The 11272-nt window shown below is 64.1% G+C and overlaps 1 protein-coding gene across 2 annotated transcripts; it reads left to right on the plus strand.

Moving 5' to 3' along the window:
* Positions 1–455: 455 nt before the first annotated feature.
* Positions 456–3912, plus strand: HRH3 (histamine receptor H3; the record flags this gene model as incomplete). 2 transcript variants are annotated; one of them, XM_082644925.1, is made up of 3 exons in its annotated part: positions 456–714; positions 1768–1934; positions 2977–3912. In XM_082644925.1, 3 exons carry the CDS (start codon positions 456–458, stop codon positions 3910–3912), a joined length of 1362 nt encoding a protein of 453 aa, XP_082501051.1. The 2 variants fall into 2 exon arrangements, with proteins under 2 accessions (XP_082501051.1, XP_082501052.1); XM_082644926.1 differs by lacking the exon at positions 1768–1934 and having other exon boundaries at positions 456–710.
* Positions 3913–11272: the final 7360 nt, after the last annotated feature.

Raw genomic sequence — 11272 nt, forward strand, 5'->3', positions numbered from 1 at the left:
TCCGGCTGCCCGGCGGGCACGCGGCGCTGTCCGTGGTGCTGCCGGCGCCGGGCGGGGCGGGGGCGGGGCCAGGGCGGCAGCCAATGACGGGGGCGCTGAGCGGGGCGCGTGGGGCCGCGGGCTGGGCCCGGGGCTCACTCTGCTGCTCTCGGCACTCGGGACGCACGGACGCTCCGCCAGCGGCTCGGGCTCCAACTCCGCTCCGGGTCCGCTCGTGCTGCAGCGGTCGTGCCGCTGGCCCGATTCGGCTCAGATTCCGGGCCGGGCCCCCTCGGCGCCGCCCGCCCCGGCCGCGGTCTCGGCGCCCGCGGACCATGCGCCGGGTACCCCCCGGGGAGCCCGGCCGGGCCGAGAGCTCGCAGAGACCAGGCTCCCGGGCCGGGATCCCTCCCGGCTGCCCGGCCGGCGGTCCGCGCCCTGCCCTGCGCCCCGGCGCCGCGTGAGCCGGCGGGGCCATGGAGCGCTCCCCGCCCGACGGACCGCTGAACGCGTCGGGGGCGCTGGCAGGCGAGGCGGCGGCGGCGGCGGCGGCGGGCGGAGCGCGCGGCTTCTCCGCCGCCTGGACCGCGGTGCTGGCGGCGCTCATGGCGCTGCTCATCGTGGCCACGGTGCTGGGCAACGCGCTGGTCATGCTCGCCTTCGTGGCCGATTCGAGCCTCCGCACGCAGAACAACTTCTTTCTGCTCAACCTCGCCATCTCCGACTTCCTCGTGGGTAAAGCCCCCAGCCCCCGCCCGAGCCCAGGGGCGCCCTACCGGGTCGGGCCAGCGGGGATTGGAACGCGGACCTAGGGTGCCTTTGCCTCGGGGACACGCCCCGCTAAGGGGTCCGGCCTGGGGAGGGGCATCCGGGACTCGTGGGGAGGTGGGCGCAGGCGAAGTTCCTTGCCTCCCCGGCCGCGGGACTCGGGCTGGGGAAGGATGTCCCCGGGGAAGGGGTCCTAGCCGGTGGGCGCTCGCCCAGGCGCAAGGCGCTGCGGCCGGGCCGCGGTGCAGCGCGGGCTCCTGCGCCGTATCTAAACAAAGGCTGCAGAGGACTCAGGACACGGGGAGGGCGCTGGGGGGGAGGTTTGGGGGAGGGGACATGGAGGGGAGATTTTTAGAGCCACGTTGGGGGAGTAGGCCATGGGGAAGGCGGGCGGGGTTGGGTGGAGAGGCTCTGAGGAGTGCGCTCTCACGTGTCCGTGCGCTGCTGCCGGCTGTGAGGCGGGGCGCAAGGAGGGGGCCGGAGGACCAGACACCTGTTGGGGCTGAGACAGGCGTCTGCCAGACGCTCAGAGCGGGGTTGGCCGTGGGAGCCGCCCGCGGCCGCGTGGCAGCAGTCAAGTGCCCTCTGAGTCCGGAGGAAGGCTTTCTCGGCTTCTGAGGCTGATGAGGAAGAGCCAGAATAGGAGCTTGGGATCCAGCGGGGCCAGAGAGGGAGGAAATTCTCCTTCCTTCCTCTGGGCACTGGGAGGGCTGGGCAGAAGCCCAGGAATGACCAGACCAAGGCTCTGGGGCTCGTCGCTCCCAGCGGTCCCCACACCTGGATCTTCCTCCTGCCCCCAAGTCCAGGGGACCCAGTGGGACTGGGGGCAGGCCGGGGTTGAAGGCCAGGTGCAGTGCGAAGAGTGTGCCTGCGAAGAGTGTGCCTGCGAATGAGGCGGAGGGAGGATTGCTGGCCCCAGAAGGGCCACCCAGTGACCCTAGGTCCTGCCTGTCTCTCGGCTGAGGGGGGCTGTCTGACCCCTGCCCAGCCACGGCCCACCACGGCCCTCCTCTCCCACAGGGGCATTCTGCATCCCACTGTACGTGCCCTACGTGCTGACTGGCCGCTGGCCCTTTGGCCGGGGCCTCTGCAAGCTGTGGCTGGTGGTGGACTACCTGCTGTGCACCTCCTCTGTCTTCAATATCGTGCTCATCAGCTATGACCGCTTCCTGTCAGTCACCCGAGCCGTGAGTCTGGGACGTGGGTGCTCATGTTCACTCCTGGGGGGGGGGGTCAGGAGCAGCCAGGAGACGCACCGGCAGGGGTTACGGCCACTTCTGAGTGGGCAGTGCTGGATGGGCTTGATCCCCACTGGCCTCTCACCTGACACATCGGGCACTCTATGGCCAGCCGCCCACACGGTAGCCATTTGCTGCCAGTAGGACTGGTCCTGGTTCAGGCAGGAGGCACAGTGTGGACCTGAAGGAAGGGGGTCACTTCAGCCTCCACCCTGGAGCAGGTCCAAAGTCCCTGGAACTAAGGGAGGCTCTGGGCCAGGGGCCCTTGGTGGTACCTCCCCACAGGTGTGCGTGCCTCGGGAAGACAGGCTCCACGAGCTTCCCTGGGCGTGGTGGCCACCATGAGTTAGGGGCCCTGGGCTGCCTGGACTCCCCACGTCGGTGTCCTGTGGGCATTGGGCTGGCGGCACTGAAGCAGAGGTCACTCCAGTGCAATCTCATTTCCTCCCTGATGGCTCCATCAGACACCCCAGGGCCCTCCGCTGGGGACCACGTGTGTCCTAGTCCAGGAAGGCAGCGGGACAGAGTGCAGGGAGCATGGGTTTCGAGGCAGCTCTGCCCCCTGAGCCGACCCACCTGTGTTCCTCCCTGCCCTGCCTGAGCCACCAAGAAAGTGGGGATCATGCTGGAGCAGTTGTGAAGATTAAATAAGATGGTATCGAAAGGTGCCGAGCAGAGAGCCCGGCACACGGCAGGTGCTCAGTAGATCGGACAGTGACGTGGCCCTCCGGGGGAGTGCACAGCTGATGGGGCGACGGCAGACAGGCAGCCCGACACAAAGTTAGGATTCTGGGGGAGGTTCCGAGGCCATAGGGGAGTGTGACAGGGCCCCAGCCTGCCCGGGATTCATGGGGCGAGGGGAGGAAAAGGGAAAAGCATCACTGCCGGGGAAGGCGTGCACAGAGGCCCAGAGGCTGCTGGGAGCTGCGAGCGGCAGCGGCCGACCTGGGCTCAGTCCCCTTGCCTCCTGACCCAGCGTGCCCCACCACAGGTCTCCTACCGGGCCCAGCAGGGCGACACGCGGCGGGCCGTGAGGAAGATGGGGCTGGTGTGGGTGCTGGCCTTCCTGCTCTACGGACCCGCCATCCTCAGCTGGGAGTACCTGTCGGGGGGCAGCTCCATCCCCGAGGGCCACTGCTACGCCGAGTTCTTCTACAACTGGTACTTCCTCATCACGGCCTCCACCCTCGAGTTCTTCACGCCCTTCCTCAGCGTCACCTTCTTCAACCTCAGCATCTACCTGAACATCCAGAGACGCACCCGTGTCCGGCTGGACGGGGCACGCGAGGCGGCTGCCTCGGAGCTTCCCCACGAGGCCCGGCCCTCCCCGCCGCCGGCCGCGCCCAGCTGCTGGGATTGCTGGCAGAAGGGGTGTGGGGAGGCCGTGCCGCTGCACAGGTGCGGGGTGGGGGGCGGCAAGGCAGCCCCAGGCACCGGGGCCGAGGCTGGGGACGCGGCCCTCGGGGGCGGCAGCGGTGGAGGTGCCGCGGCCTCGCCCACCTCCAGCTCTGGCAGCTCCTCGAGGGGCGCCGAGCAGCCGCGCTCATTCAAGCGGGGCTCCAAGCCGTCCACATCCTCGGCGTCCCTGGAGAAGCGCATGAAGATGGTGTCCCAGAGCATCGCCCAGCGCTTCAGGCTCTCGCGGGACAAGAAGGTGGCCAAGTCGCTGGCCGTCATCGTGAGCATCTTTGGGCTCTGCTGGGCCCCATACACACTCCTCATGATCATCCGGGCCGCCTGCCACGGCCCCTGCGTCCCCGACTACTGGTACGAGACGTCCTTTTGGCTGCTGTGGGCCAACTCGGCCATCAACCCTGTCCTCTACCCGCTGTGCCACTACAGCTTCCGCCGGGCCTTTACCAAGCTGCTCTGCCCGCAGAAGCTCAAGATGCAGCCGCCCAGCTCCCTGGAGCACTGCTGGAAGTGAGCCGGCCTCCATAGGCACCTGGGATGGAGGGGCAAAGCCCTCCACTGCCACCCGCCTCGAGGTTCTGGGTTCCCAGGCAGCTGGGCCTCGCCACCCTCCACCTGGCTGCCCCGCAGGCATGAGCCCTGCCTTGTCTTCGGCCCACCCTAAATGCCATGGCAGCCTCTCAGACCGTCCGCTGGCAGTTGATGCAGCCTGGTGGGCGGCTGGACAGGCCCCTGCTGCCCGAACTGGAATGTGGCCACCCAAATCCTGCTCTAGCCCGGGAGGGACAACCCAGGGGTCCCAGCCAGCCTGCCACCCCCAAGGACAGTGGGATGGCCGGTCGTGTCCACGCTTCACACAATTACTGCTTGGTGTCCTCCCAAAGCAAGTGCCTGGCGTGCGCTCCAGGCCTCCAGAGCCAGTGCTTTGCCCCTGCACGTGCACACGCCTGCACACCCCTGCACACCTGCCCCGTCCCAGACAAGCCCTGGCCACTGGCTTTGCTGCTGTCTGTCCCTTGCTCTAGCCTGGGACCTGGCACCTTCATGCCTCTTCCCTCCAACTTTCTCTGCTCCCCAAGTGCCGGGGACTCCCCAGAAACCTCGCAGCAGGTCTCCGCTTCTCCATTCTGGGTGGTTCAGGAAGACGGAGAAGAAAACACGTCCGTGAACTCGCTGTTCCTTGGATGTTTAATGAAGAGAGACAAAACTGCTGAGGAGCTCAGGGCCTCCCACGCCCTCCTTCCTCGCGCTGCCGCTTCCGGCTGAGCTGCGCCAGCGGCTCCTGCCCACCCCGCCTCCCAGCTCACGGTGTTGGGCCCCGACTGGCGGTGAGCGGCCAGAGCCCCGGACGCCTGCTCGTCCAGCGGGTTGCCCTTCCTTCTCCATTTACTCAACCAGAGGTTTCTGGGATCGACGGGGACCCAGCAGTGCCCTGAGCGTCCTGGGGCTCCCAGGGGCAGTCGGAGGAGACCAGGGGCCGGGTGCCCAGCAGAGGGGCCGCTTCGCCATAACCCGTGCACCCGGTTGGCACTCTGCATGCTCCGTTCCCCGCGCACCTGCTGCACTGCCCCTGCAGACCCCAAAGTCCACAGTAAAGTGTATTTTTTTATTGGTGCTGATTCCTGAGGAGTTCGTGGGGGGTGGCTGAGCGCCCGTACTCCAGTCGGGGACCCAGGGGGGCACAAGAGCACCCAGGTGGGCATGAGGCACAGGCCTGCCCCTCCCCCTGGCCTCAGTGTCCTCTTCAAGTGGACGAGCCCGGCGGTCATTCCAGGCTTTAATCCTAACAAGCGACGTGCGCCCCGGCAGTGCCCCGCCCACTCCCCACTCCAGTCTTGAAAACACGCGCCACAGCCCTCCACCTGCTGCAGCCTGCCTGCCCACAGGACACGAGTTCTCACCGCTCTCAGCCATGATCTTCCCCCTGGGGAGCTTCCAGGGGCGTGGGGACTGGAGCTGAGCTTGAGGGGCTGGGCCAAGGGAGGGGAGGGGGCTTCCTGGGCAAAGGCTTGGAGGCGGGACTGAGGGTGATGGATGGGGGCAGCGAGAAGGATCTGACAGGAAGATGCTGGGTGATCCTGGGCCCACTGGGCTCCACAGAGGGGGCAGACACTGGCCCTCACCCCAGGTGCCAGAGTCCACTCGGAAAGGGGGCAAGACCAGCCCAACTTAGGGGCAATAGATACTTGGGTGGGTCGGATGTCACCTCCTCCAGGAAGCCTCCCTTTCTTTCCAGCCACGAGGGCCCTCCCTCCCCTGACCTCACGGACACAGCCTCTCGTCCCCTCCCCACCGTGCTGGCCCAGTGTCCACAGTCTTTCTTCCCAAGGCAGAGAGACATTTGGCTGCCTCACGTCCCTCCCTTACAGCTGGGTGCCGTGGGTCCCATCTCCAGCAGTGAGGTGCCCGCCAGCTCTGAGTCTCACCACTACAGGGGGCGAAGTTGTTCACAGCAACATCTGAAACCCACAACCTTCCTCTTCCAGACATTTCCTCACCCCACAGCTGCACCTGCACTTTGTTTTCCCAAGCACCCAGAAGTCTTCCTCCAGAACCCCAGCTGTGACTCCTTCCCCTCTGCACTTTCCCTCCACCGGAAGGGCCCCCTTGGTCAAGGCAGGACGGTCTTCTTGGGCCCCCTCTTTAGTGGCCCGAGGGAGGGGCAAGCCTTAGCTCCCCTCAGGGTGCTGGGAGCAGCCGGGAAAGGCGGTGACAGGGAGGTCGCCCACCGTTTGTGGGCCCAGAGCTTGGGGAAGCCCTCGCAGCTCTGGGGCCCGTGGTGAGGCTGGCGGGCTAGCCATTGGCCTTCCCTCCAGCCCTGCAGACTTGCCTGGCCCCCAGAGAGTGGGCGTCCGTCCCGCAGCCCAGAGCTGTCTGGGGAAAGACAAAGAACCCATTCTCTGCAGCGGTGGGCACCTCCGTGCTGCTTGCACAGCCAGAGCCCTCGCTGCCCCTTGGCCCGGCCCTGCTAAGTGGCTACAAATTGGAGGATAAAAGTGCAGACTTTCAAGAAATTTTGCCTTCAGTCTCTGCAAACTGCCGCTTCCCGAGCTACTGCGCAAGGATGGAGGAGGAGAGAAGAAAGACACGGAGTCTATTCGGCCCGTGTCCAGCAGCAAACAAACACGCCAGGGGGGTCTTTCTCTTTGGATCCGACCGCTGGGAGCAGAGACAAGCTGAGCCCCAAGGCAGGAGCAGCCACCTCTACAGGCACCACCCACGTTGGCAGCTGCTGTTTATTGAGCACCTACTGTGTGCCGGGCTCTGTGCTGGACAACGGGCTGGAGCATCAGCAGGGCCATTCCCGTGGGGGCTGAGGACTGTGGGGGGACCAGGAGGTGGGTGGCCTGGCTCATCAGCTGGGGGGACAGGGAGCCTGTCTGAGGAGGTGACGTTTCTCTCATTCATTCCACAAACTTCCACTGAGCCCAGTGGTGGGAGCCCCGAGAGGTGGCAGAGGCCGAGCCTGTGGCTGAAGGAAGGGCCCGCAGGTGACGGGGGCAGAGGGGCAGTGATGTTTCAGGGCCTGGAGGCCAAGGTAAGGAGAGCGGCCTTGCTTCTGAGGACAATGAGGCATCCAGAGAGTGAGCCTTAGGCCCTAGGATGGAGCACAGCCTGGGTGGCCCGGCTGTAAGTGTCGGCGCAGTCCTAACAGTGGGTGCAGAGACTGGCAGGGGCATGAGGCTGGGGGGCAGTGGCACTGAGGAACTGGGCAACGGCCCGACGCAGGGTTCTGCTCTGGGTGCCCGTGGATGACCTGGCTCCTCCCATCGGGGCCAGCTGTCAGCCCTCAGGGGCCAGCACATCTACAGGGCCCCTCGGTCTGGCACCGGCTACGTATGTCCGGCTGCCGCTCCCGCCCCGGTGCTGGCTCTGGGGCGCCCCCTGAGAACAGCTTCTGTGCACATGCTGGGTGAGGGTCCTTCCCAGCCTGGGGTGAAGACCCTACATTCTCAGGAACCCAGCGGGCAGTCCCCATCCTTCTACAAAAGGACAAATTACTCAACGCTCTTTTGGGGGCATCAGGGCCATGAAAATGGAAGCCTGGGGTCAGCCGGCAGGGCTTCTGGAGGCCTGAGACGTGGGGAGCCACACGCTGTCTGGCCTCTTCCTCCCCGCCCCCCACCCTGACACTTGGGGCTGGACTCGGGGCTGCAAAGGACATTTCCACGAACACTTCCTGCAGCCCGGCAGCCTCGTGGCCACCCCACGGGGGCGTCGCTCAACTCTCCAGTCTGCAGACCCCCCCGAGCCAGGGCCCTGGAGGCTGGGCGACTCGCCCCATATCCCGCACTCAGCAGTTGGCGGGGGCCAGGACCCCATCCTCACTCGTCCCTGGGTTCTCCCCAGGCACCGCCAGGGACGGTGGTGTGTGAGCGGGTCCCTGCCACGCTGCACCTTCCTGGGGGCCCAACTGCATCCCTGGGATGGCAAGCACACCAGGGAGACCTGCCTGATGGCGCATCTGGGGAGGGACGCTGGCTCCAGCAGGTCAGGGCTGGGGGTCCTGGAGCATGCAGGGCCTGAGGCTGGGGGTCCCTGGTGCTGCCCAGGAAGGACGGCCATGGCGCCTGGCACAGGGAACGTGCTTACACTACAATTATAATGAACAGACCTACTATGTTCCGGGCACCATTCTGAGCCCTCTTCTTATGTAAACTCATCTAGTTCCCAAACACAGTAGGTACTATTATTCCCATTTTACAGATGAGGAAACAAAGGCACAGAAAGCTTAAATGAACTGCTCAAGGTCACACAGCTAATGACTCTCCTTCCATGACCATTTTCCCAAGGCCCTCGGCTCTCAGGGCCACCTTCTCTTTCCTCTCCCGAGCCTGACCCCCAGGCACCCGGAGCAGGCTCAGGGGACGCACACACGCTCCCGAGTGTGCCCAAGGCCTCTCGCTGCACCCATTCTTCTGGTGACGGCAGCCCGTCTCTCCTTTGGGAACCATCCCCCGGTTACTTCAGTGGCTCCAGGATGGGTGTGGATCCCAGGCGTGGCTGGTCAGAATCACCGGGAAAGGTTGGGGTGGTGCACGTCTCCAGTGAGGCCAGAGAGCAGCAGTCCTCGGACCTTGTCTGATGCCCTGGGAGGCCTGTGTTCCCCTTCCCCTCACGGCGCACGACACGGCAGCTGGGGTTGCCGGCCTGGCGGCCTCCAACATTATCCTCATAGAGGCCACCCCGTGGAGGGGGTACACCTGGTGCAGCCAAGGTGTAGGAAAGCCACACCGAGAGTTGGACGGAGACGGCTTCCATGTGCTGTTGTCTGAGCGCCTGGATCCAGCCTGGCCTGAAGCTAGAACCTGGACCTTTTGGTTTCATGAGTCACCAAATGCCCCTTCCTTCCTAAAGCCGGCAATGAAATGACGTTCTGTAACGCGATGGCCCAAGCTGGCATCCCTCTGTCTTGGGGTGGGGGAGGGGAACAGAACACTTCTGCCCATGGGAGGTCTGACTCTAATAAAAAATAGGGAAATAGGGAAGTGAGTCAATTCTTTAGTAATGATTGTTGGTAGGAAAATAATGATTTTTGGTATATTAGGTAACATACTGGCTCTAAGGGTGAAAGGTCAGGATGCCAGGCCATTTGTCTGTGACATCCTTCCTGTCCACAGGGGGACCTCGGCCAGGCGAGTGCCTTGGCCTTAGATTCCTTGTCCATTAAGCAGAGCATCCCAGACAGCACGCGGCATCCTGCTCCCAGGGTGACAGGTGCTGTGTCCAGAGGAGGCACCTTGCTCTGGAGTTTGTCAGACACAAATCTCAGAGGGGCGCAAAAATATCCTTCGAAAGAGAGAGAAGGGGAGAAGGGAGAGAGGAGAGGAGGGTTTTGGATGTAAGGGGAGGAGGGGGTGGTAGCGCTGTGGGAACTGCGCTATAAATGCATCCGTGACACTCCGAAGTCACCAGTTTCCAAATTCAAACGTGACAAATTTGATGATCTTTAAATGCTTCCACTTTAAATGCTGGACGATCTTTAAAGAGTCCAGCAAAGCCTGGTTCTGAGCAGAGGTGTAGGAGTCGGGGCAGCTCAGTGGACGGGGAACGGGCTGCCTCCTGCCCTCCTACCTGGGCCCCGGCTTAGCAGGACCACACACTCCCGAGAAGCCAGGAGGGCGCAGGGGGTAGACCATTGCTCGCTGTCCCCTCCCGGGCGCCCCTCCCGGCCTGGGGCTTCCTCTGACAGCCGAGGCACGGCTCTGTCCCGGCCCCTCCAATCCATTAACTCATACTGAAGTGTGATGGACTGGTTCTTCCAGGGACGGGGGAGATGTGCATTGTAACAGAGGACGATCTGGATCTTTAAATCAAAGGAGGCAAATTCTAATGCAGGTATTTCAGACCGTAAGGCACACCAAGTGGGTGAAGGGCTGGGGGTGGATGGTGTCTGCACACTGTCTTGAGCTCCTGCTACCTGCTGGGCCCTGAGCCAGACGCTGACTTCAACAAGGATTCCAGATCCGTGCAGCTGGGACGTCAGGGTCCCTTGCTCGGAGATCCTGGACGGAACCCCCGTGGTGGGCCAGCAGCTCTGTGGGCCACACGAATATTTCATGGGACCAGTGCCGGGTGCTTGAAGATGCCCCCTTTAATCAGCCGTGGACCCCAGACGTTCCTCCGGGGTCCCTGAGAGCCAGCTGGAAAGCAGACAGCCGGACAGGTGCCCACCATCGTAGGCAGGGGTGGCTGCTGCTGGGCCCACCCCAAGGACAGCAGGGGCAGCTGGCTGGAGGTGACCAGCTGGGCCTGCCCTGGCACAGGCCAGCAGGGGGAGGCCTCGGCTCCCCAAGGCCCCCTCCAGGGACGGGATGAAGGCAGGGCCCCTCGCAGAGGTACAGCCTCGCCCAAGTTGGCCCAGCCCCCCAGCCCTCCCTGCAGGCCCAGCATCAATGAGGGCTGTTTCCACGACCTCCCCCGCACCTCACCCCTTCACTTCCGCCATCAGGTAAAACACATGAGCTCAGTGCAGTCTGGATTTCAGAGTCACAACAAATAATCTGTTAGCTAAGTATTGCATTCTTTGTTGTGAACCTGAAATTCAAACCTAACAGAGCCGGTGACCCTCCCTGTGTTCACAGACACTGCAGGGGCCGGGCTGGGCTCTAAGGATCCATCCAGGTCTTTGGAAGCCACGGGAAGGGACCAGGGCTGGGCTGGTGGGAGGGTGGGTGGGTGGCTGCCTATGGCCTGGAGTCCGGGGCCTGGCCAGGGGCGGCGTGCTGGCATCCTGGGGGCACGGCCCTCTCAACCCTGAAGCTTGCTCTGTCCTTACTCGTGGCTCCCACAAGACCCCACACAGGGAAGGGGCTGCGTACCCTGGGTGGGGCTGAAGTGAGCAAGCCAGGCCGTGGGTCTTAAGCTACTCTGCTGGGCCTTAGTGTCCCCGCTGTACAGATGATGAAAACCAGGCAGCTGGGGTGGGGTGACAAGCGTGGGTGTCCCCGCGATACCCCCAGTGCCGAGCGTGACAGGTTCAGTGGGCTGGGCTGGGCAACCTGCCCACCCCAAGGCCACAGCGGAAGCTGGAGGGACTTCCTGGCTCTGGGAAAACATCAACCCCCTGGTGCGCACCGATTCCTTGCAAGGAAAGATTTTTTCCTCTCAAGAATCAAAGGACTGCAAGACAGAAAGAGACCGCCCAGGGGCCCCTCCTCGGGCACGCACAGACCCGCCCCAGAGGCCTGTGGGTCTCCTCTGCTCTGTTCGGCCTTTTGCCCTTCCCGGAGAGGCAACACTCTGGCCTTGGTGGGTCCAAGCACTAGAGCCGCCCTGGCAACAAGAGGAACATCAACAGCAGACAGCGCCCAGCGTGTGCTCACCTGCACGCGTGTGCCTGCGTAACTACATGTGCGTGAGTGTGTGTGCTT

This window comes from Mesoplodon mirus, assembly GCF_964341445.2.
Source record: "Mesoplodon mirus genome assembly, chromosome: 15".
In the NCBI taxonomy this organism is placed as follows: Eukaryota; Metazoa; Chordata; class Mammalia; order Artiodactyla; family Ziphiidae; genus Mesoplodon; species Mesoplodon mirus.